This window comes from Trachurus trachurus (genome assembly GCF_905171665.1).
Source record: "Trachurus trachurus genome assembly, chromosome: 19".
In the NCBI taxonomy this organism is placed as follows: domain Eukaryota; kingdom Metazoa; phylum Chordata; class Actinopteri; order Carangiformes; family Carangidae; genus Trachurus; species Trachurus trachurus.
The window spans coordinates 8,129,782-8,148,690 of record NC_139913.1 but is presented as its reverse complement, the minus strand read 5'-3'; the positions used below and the strand labels follow the sequence as shown (position 1 = coordinate 8,148,690).

Genomic DNA, 18,909 nt, shown 5'->3' with positions numbered 1-18,909 from the left:
AAATTATCTCTCTCTCTTTTTTTTTTGGCAGTACTAGAAACTGAATATCATATTAACATCATCTGCTTGTATGATATTCAGATTCTGACAAATACACGATATTCATACTTTTATCATTCCCCAGATTATGCTTGTTTTCGTGCTACTAAGGCGACTAAATCCTCAATACAGTCGTAGCTAAGCCCCCAAGTGTGAACTCTGATGCCTAATTAGACTTTAGAAAGCCCCAGAAAACCCTCGGCAGCTCCTCACACACACAGCTGAGCTCTTCAGGTGCATTAGGTGAAAATGACATCGACACTGACAATAGTAGATGCAAAGCTTCAGGAACCACTTGAAGCCTGCAGTGGACATGGAGAGGTCCTGCATTTCAGTCCACGACAAAAGGCTGAACACAACATAGGTCTTGCATTTAATGACACCAGAATAACCATGTTGCTATAATTCCTCAGATAAATTCTTCTTCTTCTTCTTTGGGGGATTGAGTGACTAAAAGGACATAAAATGTTGCAGGCTAAAATTGTTGCGAGACACACATGCGCTTATGACAATGTTTGACACCATGAACTCCTCGGCGGACAAGCAGTCAGAGATGAAACAGATTATAAATTTGATATTAGTTCCAACCGAGAAGGCCAAACTAGGAGCATGAATCACATTTAATATATAAACATGGCTGCGTTTTCTCACACGCGGACACGCACAAGTCATTTGCAAGTTCCAATACAAGATGATTATATGTGTTGATACGTCAAGGCTAGAGATGAAAACGATTGGAAATGTATCATGAGGTGGTGATTGTGGACAATATTAAATTGCACAAAGAAGCTTTTGTTCTTGAATTCCTGCAGCAGTTCAGCCAGTATTGCCTCTGCTTTAATTTAATATCTATTTATTTTACTCCATTGTGTGGGTTTTATTGAGGTTGCGCCTGCTTTATCGGCCCGATCTAAACCAGAAGTGAAGGTCAGGAGGGACAGAGTGCCTCTGTTTATTGGCTTCCATTGAGCCCATATGAGCTGATTTGGCTATCTGCTCTTGATATTAAGCTCTTTCACAGTATTTTGTGCTATCCGGATATTGTTTATCAGCACATTGAGATTTTCACTGTGTATTTACCGCTGAATTAAATATTCTTCATCACTTTTGTAATATCCTCTCTGTAGGCTCATGCAGGATGTGAGAATCCTGTTGAATGTGCAAGAAAATCCTTAGTTCTCACTATCTGTGACTTGAGGGAAAAAGAAAAGCCAATATGGGAAAAACCTGAATAAGAGGTGGTCTCAGGCTTTTGGACCCACTGTGTATTTCCTCAATGTCTTTCCATACACAGAAAGAATATAAAGCCTTAATCTTAATGAATATCAGTTTTAGTCCTTAGGTCAACTAGGTTTTGCACAGCTATAATAAAATTGATAATAGATCAGAACATGTTTCAAATAATATAACCACAACTCAAACTTGAACCCAGCTATATATAGCTCTCTGAATTATTCTATATTTATCCTCTTGGGCCAGACTGAAAACTAATCAATACAATCACACACTACTTTTCAGTCCCAGCAGGTTATTTATTAGAAGGTGGATCAGATATGAAGCCCTTGGCACTGACTTGAGGAGATAAAACTTTGTATTGTGTTTACCTTGCCATACGTCAACTTAGTAGATTTCCATTATTCAATTGCTGTTTTTTTTCTTCTGAGCCTTACAAGTCCCTGACAATGATACACTACAAATGCTAATCCTCATGTGATGTGAACCAAACTCCAATACAGCAACTTATTGGACCTCATGGTGGGACTGTTTTCTCAGCTGGAGATGATGGCAAGATTGTGTGTGAGTATCTTCTAGTTTTTTTTTTTTTTTCTTTTAGTTCCAGTGGTGTTGACATGGATAAATGATTGATCACACCCACCAAATACATCCACAGAAAATGCAAAACAATGAAGGGATGCACAATGTCCTAAGAGAGATATGCAAAACAAACAATAATAGATGCAAAATGCTTACAAACAGAGGGAAAACAAACAAGTGAGACAGACAACTACAATTTAAGAGGCACAATGCAAAACCATGACAAAGATGTAGCCTACAAACCATCTTGAAGTCTAAATGAGCTGGAAAAAAGTGACATTAGACAATCCAAAACCACAACAAACTGAAAACAAAACAACCTCAAAGTGATACAAAGAGATGCAACATAAGTCAACACAAAACGACCACAAATGTCAGACGTGTTTCTTCTAGCAGCGGTTGTCAAGCTCCTTCTCGGTCATCAACAGATAAACATCACGTGGAAAAATAGCAGGCACCGTTCCCAGTTCCCGTTCCCTAAACGCATCACACAAACACCGCAAGACTACATGACGTGCTCTGACGTCACGTCTCGCGGGGGCGAAATATGATGCTGCAGGTCGTGCACGTGGTCTCTTGTTTACTTCTTCCAGGAAAGCTGGAAGTGCAGTCGAAGAGGAGGAGGAGGAGGAGGAGGAGGAGGCGGAGCGGAGAAATTGTGAAACAGCTCCTAGATAGAGTTACATCGCTCGGTATTTGGAAAAACGACATTAACGCCGGGAAAATGTCGAAGTGAATCCCCCCTCTCAGTTTTTTCCTTTTTCTTCAGCAGCGGCTCTCAAGGCAGCGCGAGACCTGTAAACAGTACGTGCTGTTGTTGTTTCGGTGCGTGTCTGTGCCGTCTTGTCTGTGCTCTTTGTTCTCTTCACAGGCTGCTGAAGTTCAAGTTCCAGCTTCAAAGTGTTGTCAACAAAGCTGTTAACCCTGAATGCAGCAGCCAGCATGCTCTCAGGATGCGTTTTAAAGCTAACAAGAATGCACGAGCCGCGTTGCACGAACTTATAGCTAAACCTATACACACGTGTGTTTAATTAGGCTAGTGTACAATACATTACAGTACAGTATAATGCAGTAACAGCATCACTGTGTTTGCAGTAACAAAGCCAAACATCAGAAGCTGATTACAACTTGTATTTCACAGCCTTTGTTCACTGTGTCTTTATCAAACTGCCTTGTCTTTTGGATGTTTATTTTGATGTTTTTGTCCCCAGACTAGAACTAGAATGCCTCAGCTTGGAAGCCTGTTTACCCACTTCCAGACCAGCTCCAAAGCAGAAAGTGCCCAAGGCCAAAGCCAACTGCACACACAAACACTACCTGAATTTGTGCAGCATGTCAGGTAAGTATATCTTACTGAGTTGAGTTTACCAAAACTGGACTAATAAATAAAGAAAGAGGTGTCACTTGTTGTGATTAAACCAGAGAATTGACTGTTTAGCCTCAGGCTATATGTGGGACATTTTAGGGCCTTTAAGCTCATTGTTTTGGTTTTACAACCTGCCACTTTGTTGGTTTACACTCTCAGTATAGCTAGTTGCCCAGCACCAAACAACAAACACACAAAGACATGAGTGGAGCAGATAGTTTCCTCTGGAGTCGACAGAGAGATTAAGGCAGAAGTAGAAGAAGTTTGATTATTAGCAATATAGGCTATTCATCAGGTGTCTAGAAACACAACTACAACTGGATGCAAATGTTGCTCTGTATCTGCTGGGCATGTTCACTGCCTCTTTTAAGAACTTTGTAAGATTATATTATCACAAAATTGTGTTTACAGCTTGTTCCACTGCCCCCAAGTGGCCATAAAAAACAATGAATACAACTTAAATTTAATTTTGTATGATACTGAACCCAAGATTTCATTCTCTTGACTTGTTTTTTTTATTCCCACTTGACCTTGTACTTTCACTGAAGGAAACTCACCGGGCTGAGAAAGGAAGATGTTTACTGCAATCTTCGTATCCCTGACCAGTTTCAGACTACCAAAGATGATATCAACATTGTTATCCTCACAGGTCGGTATCTGTAATGAGTGACAGTGCTGGGCAGTTAATCAGTATAACATTTATCCTATAATTTAGAATTCAGAAGGTCGCAACGTTGGTTATAATTATGTGTCTGAAATGATTGTTGTAGCTGAGTAACTTTGTGTCTCATATGTCATGTTCATTTCTATTGTCTATATTTTATCTTGCATTTTGTTGTATGAAATGTCAGTTAAAATACTAATGGTGTTTGAGGAAATAGTTCATTACAGTATTACACTAATGTTTTTTCTTATGTACGTAGGCCACGGGATCTTCTGCATTGATGTAAAACTCTGGAGAGGCACAGTGTCGGCACACAACCAAAACTGGCACGTGCAAGTGAAAGAAGAGGACCAAAACTTTACCAATACCCACATTGAGCAGACTGAAGATCCCCTCAAAGCTATCATGGTAAAAAGACACATGTCGCTTGAATTGTTGAAGCAGCATCATGAAAACCAAAATGTCAAACTGTCTGGCACATCTAAGTCCAAGGTCCAATCAGTTGTCCAGCACATTGTTTTCATCCAAACCCCAGCCGTGTTAAGAGATTATGAGTCATCATAACAATTTATATGGAAATTTCAAACACTACACTGGGGCTTCCTAAACTTCCCAAGTGGGCGCTCTTCATTTGAAAGGCCATAATTATGTTGATAGGGAAGAGGTGGGGGGGAGTGAAAGCAGGCAGGTGCCTAAACACAGCTGTCACCTTATGTGCCCAGGTCTGTGAGGAGTTGTTCATTTCCATCTCTATAGATGCTCAATTTGGACTGGGAGCTTGACAGAAGAGTCTGATGGCAAACACACGCTGCATTATTGAAATAGTTCTGCTTGAATTGGATCTATTAACTTCATTAATTCACACAAAGCAGATAACAGTTTGACCGTCTGTGCCAATTTGGGAGAGTATAATTTCTGAAAATAGGTCCATTTAGAAGTTAAAAATAAGCCGAACATCATGTATTTATCTACAAATTAACTTTTAATTTAACCACAGAATCCCAACTTTTGTAATGTTGGTTATTTTTCTAAACAAAGAAGCCATACAAAAAATTTATTTTAAATTAGGAACTGATCAGTGACAATTGGAACAAGACTACAAGTCAAATCTGACCAGACATCAGTCGCATTTAACTGTCTTCTCCTCTAGACCAAGACGGCTAACTTATGTGGCCATTTGAAGAGGAGTGGAGTGTCCGTGCGCCAAAGCCTTTTCTTCCCCAGGGTCATCTTCCTCTCCCCAGACTGCGAACTGGAGGAGGAGTTGAGGAAGAGGAGGGAGCTGGTCTCCCACAGCCAGATAGACGACTTCCTCAGGTCTTTCAGGGAGGGCTACATGGCCTGGATTTCAGATGCACTGACTCCCTCCTGGCTCTCTGGTGAGTGGGTCCATAAAAGCCACGCATGAAATACTTAAAGAATCCAATCAATGGTCTGATACAGTCTAAGAAATGCTTCCATCTTAACATGTCATTTATTACGAAAGGCGAAAGACCCGCTGACATTTTTACTGTGTTTGTAAGTTGGCTTGTTTCAGAAACTGACAGAATAAAACAGACAGTTGTGCCAAAACCAAGTGAAATAATGTATTGTAGTGTGTGTTTTGTAACAGCCTGTTTACAAAAGGAATCCACTGTTCTAAAGAATTATTCATAGCCATTGTTTTTTTCTTCATATCACAAATATGTGGTTCACCTTATTCTGTTGTTTGTCTTTGTTTTTATGATATTTACACCCCCAAAGTTTTGGGAATTAAGTTGATAATTAATCGAAATGCCATCAGTTTGAATTTTTCAGGATACCTTTGTCCTCTTCTCCTTTCATTTCATCTCCTTTCTTTGCCTGGAGATTAAATATTAATTCAAAGACTTTTTAAACTCAACAGATTGACCTCTTAAACTGCAACAAACTCCACCATTTCATATAATTAAATTTAGCAGAGCTCTGATGCTGCCACCTCAACTTGTGTTTTTTTGTCCTGCAGGTCATCTGTCGTACAGGCAGATGGAGTCGGTGCGGGAGGTCCTGAGGAGGGTGGGAACATGGGATCTTGTGCGGCTGCACTGTGGCGAGCAGCTGAAAGGAGACTTCCAGGGCTGCCAGTACATCGCTCTCGACAGACAGGAGATGGACACGCTTGAGTTTTCCAAAGTCAAGACAATGTCGGCTGATTCACTGTGGGCCCTGCTGGGACACGCTCCACAGGTCAGTCCGCTGCACTGGCTCTGATGAGCTACCAGCAAAACATACTGTCTGTAAATGGCAGTTGGAAACTCAGTCAGTGGCTCCAAATAGCACAGAGTTGACATGAGCCAGAAGACCAGCAGGTGGCAGTAGTACTGTATAACTGTCTCGCTCAGATTTCAGTCATTCCTCTCATGTACAGAGCTGGAAAAACACAAGTTTAATTTAGATTCTCACGGATCTTTAAAAACTGTTAGGCTCATTTAACAATTTCAGGATATTAATTATGTAAACACCAGATAAAGTTATTGCCATAATGTTTTAGTTAAAGAAAACATAATACATTTTTCATCTCACTACAGAGACATTATTTATATTGATCAAGTAAAGTTAAACTAATTTCACTTATTATTTTTTAGACGTAAATGTGAGCATTTCCCAAAAATGAATCCTAATTCAGTCTAGAAACAACTGAATGAAGCTTATTTGAAACCTGTATGTCAGTCTTCACTGTGTGATCCCTCAGATCATTTCCAGTAATACTCTTCATGTTAATTTCTGCCTTAAACCTTCAGTTTTACTTTGAGCCAAGTCATTCCACCTGCCTGCAAGGCACTCATTAGCTCGTGATTGAATGAGAAATGTTGACAAGCGCGCAGCCTAAATAGCATCGTCTCAGCCTATTCACATTCTCAGATCAGTTGATATTTTTGATTATTATAATTTAATTAATGCAAGGGGTCGGGGTTATGATAAATATAATACATCTTATTTATCACTATGACAGAGAATCTAAACAATGTGATATTTTACCCCAAAACATTTTAATATTTCTGCTTGTGTGCTTCTCTTATGCTTGTTACATAAATATTTTGAATAAACTACATGTTAGACAGACAAAGGTCAGAGCTTTTAAGGTCCAGGGAGTGTGACCCCTGCTCAGGAGCCATTATACACTCACACCCACTGTCAGCACCCAAACACTCAGCCTGGGCTTTCCTTACAGACTCCACTCAGGCTTTAGTTTGCCCCCCCCCCTCCGAAGCCCCATCCCCACCACCCCCAACCCCCCAAACACCCAGACTGTATGTACTCTCCCCTCTCGCCTCCAGCTGCTGTGCATTTGATACATGACCCAACAATCATTAGACAGTCTTCAGCAGGCCCTTTTCCAGCCCAAGGGGACACACACGACGACAGTGAAATATATTATTTTCAAAGAAATATTTGTAAATGGAGGCAGAGTGAGGGTCGCACATTGCCCCCATATTTCACAGAGATATGTGACTTTGAAAATAGATGGTAAATACACTGTTTTTCTGTCTGTTTCACCCACACTTAGCCTGCTATATACACCTACATGTCTGTTTCCTACTATTACATTTCAAGTATTCAGCTGCAGTAACCACTAGGGAAAATGGTTTCACCCCTGGATTTCTCCAATCAAATTATACATTTTGAGATTTTGTCCCCGACTTGATGACTGTCGCCCTTTCTTCTTGTGGGGAAAAAAAAAGAAAAAAAAAAGATCTTTGCTCGTGTGTAGCAGCTGCGAGGGGAAGCTTGGGGGGGGTGGCAAAGAAACCTGATAGCTCCCCCAGGCGTATTTTCAGAGCCCAGAAATAATGCATGCTTTTGATTTGTTACTTGTAAACACACAGGGCTGGAAGATCTGCGATATGACCTACAGTTTCACTCAGGCATCTGTTTGGTTGTTAGAAGTGGCACCAGATGTATCCACAAAGCCACCGCCAAGGCACTAGGTGTGTTTTCTGTGGGCTCAGTCAATTACTCTACGGAGAATGGGATGTCTACATGTCCCCAAAGTGGAGAATGATTGAGTAGAGTGGCTGTAATTTATTAATTATGGTCTATATTCTTAGACCACGGTTCTGGCTTCATTCAATTTGTATGGATTGAGGGGTAATTACAGTGTGTGTCTGTGTGTGTGTGTGTGTGTGTGTATGTGTGTGTGTGTGTGTGCGAGTGTGTCTGTGTCTGTGTTACAGAGAGAGAGAAAGAGCTTAAGATCTATTCATGTCATAATTTAAAGTGCAGGTTACTTGTGTTGTTTATCTTCATGTCGTCTCCTACACTGAAATGTCACTGTTTCATGAGGCTTTTGTACCAGTTTGTATAATCCAATCTATTGAGAAGGAGCTGATATGGAGCCCCTGTGTTTAAAATAAAGTCTCCCAACTCACAGTCAGCATATAGGATGTCTACTAATTGCATAGCTGAGGAACAACAATTGAGTTCCTTCAACCGTAACTTGACTACACCACCCCGTCAGCTGATTAACAGAAGCAAAGCCACAGTGTGAAAAGCTGCAAATTTGACCGACAACATCTCGGGCGGACAAATAATCAGGCCTCGTTTTTCTGGAGATACATCTCGTTTCTGTGACTGGCTACAGATTCCACACAGATGTAGCTTGTTAATTTAACTCCACGCTGACATTCCTCTCTGTTTGGCCATCTCCCAGGCTGCACGCGTCACAGGCCTGTAATGGACAGGCTGCTGCACTCCGTGCTTAGCACAGAAAAGGCAGAGAGGGGAGACATCAACCGCTTTGTGGTGATAATGAATGGAGGCACACAAAAGGCCAGGAGCTGGCCATTTACAAAGCCTCAGAATCTGCTGCCTAAATAGATAATATTGGCAGCCACTGTGGCTTTTTGGTGTCTTTATATAGAGAGAAAAAAAGAAATGAAGCCATTTGAAGAAAACATATGCAGCCCCCATTATTGTTAATTATAAATGATTTGTAATCATCATTTACAAATATGGCAAAATCTTATGTTTACTGATAAACAAAAACAAAAATATGTGCAAATTCTCTAAAGACCCATGAACTTGTAAATGGATGTTTTTTTTTTTTTTACCACACAAACAACTCAGCTATATTTTCAGTTTCCAGACATGAACCAAGAGAGTTGTTGCACCAAACATGCAATTTATCAGATTGTCAGTCCTGAGGAGTTCGCTGCTCATCAGGTTCATCGGGTACTCCACTAAGCTCGGTGGAAGTATGGTGTCCGCGAGTTTAAAGGGAAAGTTTTTTTGAAGAATTTTGCAGAGGAAAAGATGTATTAGTTGCACGCCATTTTCCGACAAAAATGAAAATTGTGGGGAAATTACCAGGATGTTCAGATTTCTGTAATTGCAGCATCGCTCTCGAAAGGAAACTGGAATTGGAAATAATTTGCACCAGAGTGTGTGTAGGAAGCTACAGAGGAAAGCTAACCATGCAATTACACATGAGAAGAGTGCTGCAGAATCACAAGTGTCTGTAATGAACTAGTGAAGACACCAGCACTTACACGGTGGAAGGCAATGATAAAAGCTGCCTTGTAATAGCGTGTGATTAAACTTGGTAAAATCTATTTTTTCACTCGAGCACTAAACCGCAGTGGAGAGTCCCGTGGAGAGATTCTGCATCTGTCAATTTGAAGATGACTCAATGTGTTTCCTCCAAATTCATCACCCAGCCTGCAATACCAGTCATGTTAGAGAGCTCTTCAAGCGCTCTTTTGTTAATTTAGTTAAACATCAACCGCCAGAGTTCATGTTTTACACATTCCTACTTAATACAGGTGGAGATTGAGTTTGAGTAAATTTGAATACATGTTTAAAATAAAGCCCCAATCCATTAATATTCATTACATAATAATTTCTTTGAATGTAGAATGAGCTGTGGTTGTTCATGAGCATCCAGTAATATCTGCGATATATTGTATGTTGTATTCCGTATACTGTATACTGTGTATTGTATAATGTGAATGAAAAAAAGAATCAATAAAATCATAGGAAAGGACTATTTATGGATTTTAAGAGGCTGCTTTAACAAAAGCCATCATCATCAACATATGAACAAAAGTATTTTAAAAATCACATGGAAAATAACAATAATGTTCAGTGTAATGACATGTGCTCCATTGTGTTGCTTTACATCAGTAAAACGTTTGATTTTATCACTTTTTGCATAGAATTATTGATTTCAACGACAGAATATTGTAAAATACTGATATTTTATGTTGAGCAAAGCACTTAGTCAATTGAAAGTATCTCAGTTGACAACTCTTTAACTACTTTTGATAGATAATTATTTCAGTAATTTTTCAAGCAAAAATATCAAATATTTACAGTTTGTCATATGTGTAGATCATATGCTTTACTTCAATAGAACTGATTGTTTGTTGGATAAAACAGGCATCACTTTGGACCCTGGGATGAACTTTTTCCCTTAAAACTTTATAGATGTAACAATTAATTAATCCATTTAAATGTAGAGTTGGCAATGAAAATAATCATTTGTTATGGCCCTAATGAGATGATCATATTCTTAGTCAATTAACCATAATATTGAATTGTCACCCAGCTCATATATGCAATGGCATATCTAGTAAGATCATAGACAATAGGCTTGATACAGGATTTTACATTAACATTGACTTTGTCATCATCCAATTTGGAACCAAATGCTGGATTTAGCTACTATCTGGGCCAGGATGTTAATTTTGTCTCGCTCAGCTCATCTATTTGTTTTGGGGATTCAGGATATTCCAGTGATCCCCACAGTATAGGTTGTACGATGTGATCAATAGGGATTCATGAATAATGAAGAGGCCGAGTGGAGCAGAGACACTTAATTACAGTTTCAAAAGCCATTCTGGTTAATTGAGGAGAATAAAGGTGGTGAAGTGGACTGAATGGCTACGTTAAGAATTTTTTATCTGTGACTTTCTATTTTTTATCATTATTGTCATTATTCTTTCTTTTTTATTATCATTAATATTACTATACAGTGAGACCCTCAGTGCAAACAAACACCAGCTGGGAATTGGTGAGTTCTCACTGTTTTCTCAGATCGGTCCCTTTCTCCGTTTGGCATTTAATATCATGTTTTATTTTGTGTGCCCGGTTCATTTCCCCCCAACCACCTGTGAGCAGACTATCGTTCTTTTAATGTAAAGGCTAATATGCTGCATATCCAGACAGTGTGTGGCCACTGTGTGCAGCAGATACAGTATATAATTGACAGCCCTGCCATCTGTTACAGTTACGTGAAATTATGGATAAACTAGTTAACAGACACTTTGGCCCATTGTCTGTTGTTTTGATAATCACCCTTAATAACGGACGGCATCAATATGGTCTTTAAACCTGATTTGGGAGTTAATGGAGTCAGATGGGGGCAGTCAGTGTATGCTCTGGGGGTAATTCTGTTAGAGATGTTCGTAAAGAGCAAATTAAATCAGTCATAGATTGTGCCCTCTCAAGTCAGCCAGACAACCAGACCCATTGAGGAGAAAAAGGAGGGGGATTCATATTTTAACCTCTTGCAGAAAATGCACTTATGTGGATGGAAATAAAGTCAGAGCTGGGTGAATGGATGTAAATGGTTATTGCCAAGAGTCTAATGGCTTCCTGTTAGCTGAGGCAGGTTGTTTGGAGGCAGAGACGTAGCTATTCGGAACTTAACCAGTCATTTTCTTTAGACAAATGTAGTTATGGGATGTTATTCGACCGTAACGTCACCAAACCAAAGTTTAGGCATCTTAATGGATGGTCCAGAACCGGCATGCATGAGAGTTCAGTTATGATGTTGCAAGATGTTGCAGCGGCGAGCAGCCACTGGACTGATGCCATCCTGTGGGTTTATTCACTCTGCTGAAACAATTAGCAGATGAATTGATTAGATGGCCAACAGACACTTTTCCAGAAATGTTGATTAGCAGCTAATTGGAAAATTAGTTGCAAATCATCATTGTATATTGAATATCTTTAATGGCTGATTGGACAAATCAGGTGCTACAGAAACATCATTATTGTCTGCTCCTGGAAGATGCAGAAGCAGATTTTCCACTATTTTCTGGCATTTTATACATTTCATAATGATTAAGAGATTTATAGAAAGAATAATTTGACGGACTAATCAATACTGAAAATAACCATTTTGTTTCAAAGACTCAGCAGTTACACATTTTGCAAATGTAATGCATCAGTCTTGTAAACGAAATAAAAATGCTGCGAGCAGATGGCACCAGTTTACTAACTGATTCCTGTAGTTAGTGATATCCCTGTTAATTGATTCATATTGTGAACTTCTGCTGCTGCTGCACTGCTGAGAGGGAAATGTGCTCAACACTGTTCAGGCAACGATGAAGAGATATTCAAAAATGGTGGAAATTGTTTAACTAGTTGAACCCTTTGACATCTAGTCGGCTTTTTGAGAGTGTTTTGCTAAATTAAAACAATGGGACCATTTTGTATGAATTTATTTCCAACATCATATTATTAAGGCTTTGTACAGGTGACGGTAGAGGAAATGCCTTGTTGGGAAGGTGTTGGAGACAGTCTGTGCTTTGCTGTGAATTGTCTGTGGAATTATTTAAAGACAGCATTATTTTTGTAAAAACAGAACATTGATCACTTTGATTAGTTTATTAGTACCATAAATCTGTTAAAGTTCTGTCTAAAACCAGTGGAAGAACAGTTGTTGGGAAAAGATTGATTTGTTTTTTATTTCCTTTTAAATAGAAATGGTTTCAGAATTCATCATCATATTTTAATTCTTACAATACCTATCTATAAAATGTTTCTATCATCTATTATGAAGAACATTTTTTTCTCCTTGTGTAAGAATAAAGACTAATTTATAGACAATAAATCCAAATTAAAATCAACTATAGAAAAACAATCTTGTCGTGGCTCAAACTGACAAATTCAGGAATTGAACCGAATCAAATCAGTGATAATCCTGTGATTCACACACCTCTCCTCCCAGGCCGTTAATATATTCATCTCACGGGCCAAACCACACTGTGTTTACCTAATTGCCTCGTTACATCCAGCCGGAATGACAGCGAAACACTTTTGGTCTGATTCCATCGCGTTTTGGCTCGTCGAAAAAAGATGTTTGGTGTGCCAGAGGTGTGTTACTGGGTGTTCCTCCCCATCTGTGTCTGGTGAGACACGGCGCGGAACAAAGAGCCCGTCGTCTGAGGCTGGTGTGGCGTTACGCTCACTCAGAGTTCACCTGAAACACTGCACCCATGGCTCCAGGTAACAGCCCCTGCTGACTGATACCCCGCTGGGATTCTTTGACTTTATCAGTTGAAGAATCTGAACTTTGTCAATGGCAATACACACAGGTGGTGACACGTCCCTACCCAATTACACGGCTCCTCACATTATTCACGTTCATCAGCCCTGTCAAGACCTTCAACGGCAGATAATCTTATTTATAAGTGAACAATTAGATGATCTGCAAATTCATTCAAGTAGAAGATAAGGAAGCCACTGCTGTTTGGTGTATTCATTTATTTTAATGGGGATCGAGCTGTTGTCTTGAGTTTAAGAGGTTAAAAGGTCAACAGTGAACCAGAGGCAGGATTTATGATTGTTAGCAGACGGTAAATAAGAACACGGAGTTTGTCTCGTTGAAATGTGAGGAGTGATGTCATTCACACGACTCCCCCGACACCGAAAGTGAGAGGCTGAACAGGGGGTAGACACCGTTAGGTGAGCTCTCAGCCCTTTGTGTGACACCCAACCTTAGCCCCAAGGGTCCTATCCTCGCAATGAAGAGCTATACACACACACATTCAGGCCTGTCTGTGCTTGAAATAGTAATGATTCCCGTGCACTTGTGAGACAGTTCACAGCCAAAAGTGAAACGTTCCTAGCAAACCGTTTATCTTTGCTTTTTGACGGCTGAGCAGCTGTGACGTTTCGCTCTTCGTCTTAACTGCAGGATGCAGATCGCACTTTAAATAACGTAGTTTAACGTCAGCAGCTCCTTTACACTTTATCCCACTGTAAATAAGACACCGTATCGCCTTCACCCTCAGACACTTGCCTCAAGTGGCTGAAAGAGTAACATGTAGTAACAGTTCCTGTACCTGACACATCGCCTCTAGAACGACACCTGGCAGGCAGGTAGTCTAGACCACACAGAACTTCCCTCTTTGATTCGATGCCAAAAACGGCAGTGTCCTTCCTCTGTGTTATAACAAGACCGGTGGAAATCAGACTTCATTCAGCTTTCATACCCTACAATATTTCAGTTTAGAATCTTTTTGTATAGCGCGTGTCAATTGAAGCTTAAATCTGCCACCATCTGCTTTTAATTTTTAGTCACCAACCCTTAAAATGTCGTTGGTTTATTCCAATGAATATACTTGAAAAGGCCTCAACATTTTTTATTTTTTATTCTCTAACATTTTCTAAAAAACAGTTTGCAGATTGTTGATGATTGTCCAATCTGTTAGGCATATTTTCTATTACTAAAGAACATTTAGAGGATTTTGCAGCCTGTCACACTGCTTGTCTGTGTGCAGAACCGGTATTGTGTCTGTGCCTCTGCAGCACCACAAAGACTGAAGCACTCAACTTTAGCCCCACTAAATTAGTTAATTGCTGATTACCAACTATTACATTTGGTAATTTGTTAGAATAATTTCTCCCTGATGTTTTTGTGTTGGTTTATACGCCTCCCTGCCACCAGCTGTCATGAAGCTATTTTTTCATGCATCCCAAATTAATAGACACTCACTCTCTCTGAAGTGTCTGATGCTATTGTAATACGAGCCATGTGGCTTTCGGCCAAGGCTGCAATATAAGACACAATTGTTTAGTTTTTCTCTCTCTTTCTCCCTGTTTTAATGCACACTAATAAGTAAGTAAATGGTGGAAAGATGTGTGTCTGAAATCGCAGTGGCCTTTGTTGCAGATAATTAGGTTAGCAGCAAGAGTGTGCAGGTGTTGTGTGCTTGTGTTGTGTTATCGACTTGCTCATATTCGTAGGCTGTCAGGGGTGTCGCACTTCCCATCAGCCCCAAAGCTCACCAACCTCTTCACTATTAAAATGATCACTTTCAATAGCAGACAAAGGAAAGAGGGAACATATCTAGTGCAGGGTATTTTCCCCACCTCTAATGCTTATCTGCCTTTTGATGTCGGCGTAATAAAAGGCCTATTGGGCTTCCACAATGACCTGCAAAATGGACAAGGGCCGATATACTGGGCTCTGACTGTCGCTACCATTAACTAAAAGGCCCAGACATTATGGAGAGCCAGGGATGAAAGAACATGGAAAAAAAAATAATAATTGAAAAATTGCCTAATGCTAAAGTGAAAGAAAATGGAACTGTGAAAAGGCACTGTAATATTCTGTTATCCCCTGTAAATGCAGCCAAACAAGAGATGCAGCGAGGCATTCTTTTTGAAATGGATGTGGTTCAGTTACCTGCATGTCTAAATCTAGTTAGGCTTCCATTGTCAGGCTCAAACATAACAGGCAGTTTTGATGTAGTGTTAAAGCGTATTATGCCCTACAACCTACATAAAATAGAGGTATGACTCCATTCAAGATGTGGAGGGGAATTAAAAAAGCTCACAGCCAGAACAAGGTTAATTTAATATTTATTCTGTGTCTGACTGCTGCTGGATCACTTTTCCAAAATGCTTCTCCGACACAGTATTTTCACAGGTTGATGGAAAGTTAATTCTTTTTCAGATGCAGTTTTGTTGAGAAATTAATTGATTCCTAAAGAGCATCTGCAGACACCACTTAACACAGGAAGTTTTAACTTCCAATAAAAGGATTGTTTACTATGTAATACACTTAAAAATACAGACATGTTCAAACTGCAAACATGGTACTACTGAAAAATATCAGGCTATTAATTGATCAGTGGTAGTTTTGACAGTGCTTTCTGTCATTTTTATATATTTCACAGAATCATCAATAAATGTATTAATCAAAACTAAATATTTGATTAACTGGTAATTTAAAAAAAAGAGTAAGTTGCCACCTTAAAGAAATGGACATTTGCTGGTGTTGTGGCATTACTGTTAAAACTTGGATAAATATGGTTTAAACAAATGTTTTAAACATTGTACAGGCATGGAACATTTTATTGTGTTATTTAATTGACTATATTTAAATGGATTTACCAGCTATAAACTGATTTCAATTTGATGGTAACAACTGTTTCAAATCTTTACTTTCTGGGTCAAAATAAACCTCTATCTTGACAAATTATTTCATTTTTTTTTATTTTAACTATGATTAATCCCACTCCTATCAGCAAGATTTAATCTGTAAGATTATACTGGTTGCTTAAAATACAAGCACATGGACTAAACAACAGCTTGTAAATCTAGCAGTGAAAGGTGAAAGTCATGAGTGTGTGAGTAGCCCTAAGCAGAGGTCACAGGGTCTTAGTCGGGTCATGACCTCAGGAAAAGCCCTGAAAAGATAAGAAAAGCACCAGTGTTTGTTTATTTTTAATAAACTCTCAGTTTCTTCAGTCATTAGCATTTCCTGTTTTTCACATTTCTCTTTCCTCCTCTGCAGGTAACAGTTAAAATGTATAAGCGTGGCTCTCATGGCTGGCTGGGTAAAACGCTGAGCGCCACCACCACCATCCCATCCAACACCTTTGTCATCTTCAGGATCAGCGGGGAGGAAGCAGACGCCAAAATCCCAGCAAACACCATTCACAGCATCACACTCAGCATGTAACCGTGTGTACGGGCAGTAATGAGGGTCACCATCACGACAAATGCGCAGATGCAAAAACAAACAAACTCTGTTTTGTTCTAACTTAATCACATTTTTACTGAGTGCCTTTTACTATGCAGTGTTTGTATTTTATTAAATCGTACTAATTGTACAAATCATGAATGTCTTTATTAAGGAAAAAAAAGAAAAGATGAGAAAAAAGTCCCATTTGCCAATTTCCCTGATTTTCTGATCCTCAGTGGCAATATTATGTTAATGAAGATGGTTTCAGACAATTAGCCTGATTAACTTTCTCTTGTTTTGAATTTCTAGGGCTAGACCACACTTTACACTAGCCATTAATTGATCATTACGTTAGCTGATTGTGTCACATCAGTTCAGGATTGAAGTGTTTAATGTGTTAATTGTGGCAGTTAAAAACCGGTGGCCTCCAGTACAATGAGGGGACGAGCATGTTACTGCCTCTGTGGGTTTAATGGGAAGTGATTTACGGTCTGTTTAGACGGTGTAACTGTAAGGTGCTTTATTAATATGCTCTACAGCACAGAGGAGACGATAACATATTCAAGAGCGCACAGGCGCAGCCACCAGCACCATTCATAACTGTGTCTGAGTCACTTTCCATCAGTTACCAGGCTTACACAGCTGCGCTAACAGCTAGCAATTGTATTTACTGGGCCTGGTAGTGGCCAAAATGAAGTTATTTCCATCAAGATATCAGTGCCTTTAGCTAATGCAATAGAGGGAGCTCTCCGTGTTGATGGTATCTCTTTGCATGGCATCTCTCTACCTGAAACATCATTACACTGTACTCAAGCTCCTCACTTTTTTCAAAATGTCTGTTTACTGTTTCACCTGAGGGAGGAACAGATCACTGGTAGTTGTACAAACAGCACTGGGCTGTTTGCACTAATGGGCGCACATTTTTTAGACTCCGCTTGTTCCGAGATGTCAGTGAACATCGCTTGAATTTCTAAGTGTTTTTTGATGAATTCACCGTCTTTGCATATTTAAACTTCAGTACTTCAGAATCTCCTCAGGAACAGTTTTCTTCACAGCACTTGACAAACAGTAGCGGTCATATTATATGATCTGGGTTGAGAAGTCAAAATTACTGTATGTAATTCTGATTCTCGAGTGGTGGGTGCATGCAGGTTTTATTGTATTTTCATTAAATGAATAATTTGTTCATTAAAAAAAACAAACTTAAAGCACTTTCAGCGTCACGCCAACTCAAGAAGCATGATTGCAAACCATACTCTTAAGCTGATTGTTTTACGCATGATGGCTTTGTTTTATTGTAATGGTGTGTGTGTGTGTGTGTGTGTGTGTGTGTGTTTTTCTGACATTGTGTTTTTATGTTTACATATATTTGTATCATCTGATGTTATAATAAACAGATCTAAAGATTTGGTGGTTCTTGTAATGATTTACACCGTTTTGAACGAGGTGGCCTCTTCCAGATTTCCTTCCTTCAGATCTGCAGAGTGCCAATGATCTATAATAATAATTTGTTGCGACTGGATCACACAGATTCTTCAGAGCTTCATTTGGGAGATGGAGGGCATGCATCAACAGCTCGCTCTGCTCTTTGAAAGCATGCAGCACGTCTCCACAGCGGTAAAAGACTGGAGATTAGGAATGGATGACTGGCCACAGGGACAAAGCGAGCTCTGTTGGGCGGCCTGGTGGTGACTGGGGTGGGGGGGAGTGGGGCTGCGGGGTGAGGAGGGGGCTGAGCGGAAATGGACATGGAGATCAGACCAGAACATAGTGTGACAAGGTAACAAGGTAAACTGATCCAGGCTGCAATTCCTCTGGAAACTGAATCAATGAGGGTTCTGTTATGGAAATCCTCCCAGATATCGAGTTGAAGTGAATCTATAGTAAAACACAATCAGCTGTAAATATGAAGTTTGTTTTGCAATAAACATGTACAACACGTGACCTATAGACAGGTGTTTTATCTACCTATCTGATAGATCTATATTTTGACATGTAGAAACACTTGAACACTTACTGAGCTGAAAAAGTGAAGAAGCACAAGTCTTGACCCTGCAATAAGACCAGGTGTCCAACTTTGACCTGTAGCTAAGTCAACACAGTCCCCATGGGGTTGTCAGGTCAGGTGACCATCTGACCTCTCCTTTGTAAAGGACCTGGGACTCCAGAGCAGCCTACACATGACAGACAGATCACTCTCGGATGACATATGCGAAGGAATGAGCCGCAGCCATTCAGCAGGAAATCCTGCACCACAGCGCTGTATTCATATTGGTCAGTACCTGAGGACATTAACTGTTTTCC

General features: G+C 39.8%; 1 protein-coding gene across 1 annotated transcript; it reads left to right on the top strand.

Moving 5' to 3' along the window:
* Positions 1–3,065: 3,065 nt before the first annotated feature.
* Positions 3,066–17,916, top strand: LOC311002748 (uncharacterized protein). Its single transcript, XM_083994214.1, has 6 exons — positions 3,066–3,193; positions 3,769–3,869; positions 4,144–4,292; positions 5,035–5,263; positions 5,869–6,089; positions 16,435–17,916. The coding sequence occupies exons 1-6, from the start codon at positions 3,078–3,080 to the stop codon at positions 16,600–16,602; spliced, it is 984 nt and encodes a 327-aa protein (XP_083850340.1). The 5' UTR covers positions 3,066–3,077; the 3' UTR covers positions 16,603–17,916.
* The last annotated feature ends 993 nt before the right edge of the window (positions 17,917–18,909 follow it).

Bases quoted from the DNA above. Each gene is read 5' to 3' on its own strand.
- LOC311002748 (XM_083994214.1), top strand. From the start codon at position 3,078: ATGCCTCAGCTTGGAAGCCTGTTTACCCACTTCCAGACCAGCTCCAAA. The intron at 3,194-3,768 runs GTAAGTATATCT...CTTTCACTGAAG, and splicing joins GAATTTGTGCAGCATGTCAG to GAAACTCACCGGGCTGAGAA. The intron at 3,870-4,143 runs GTCGGTATCTGT...TTATGTACGTAG, and splicing joins CAACATTGTTATCCTCACAG to GCCACGGGATCTTCTGCATT.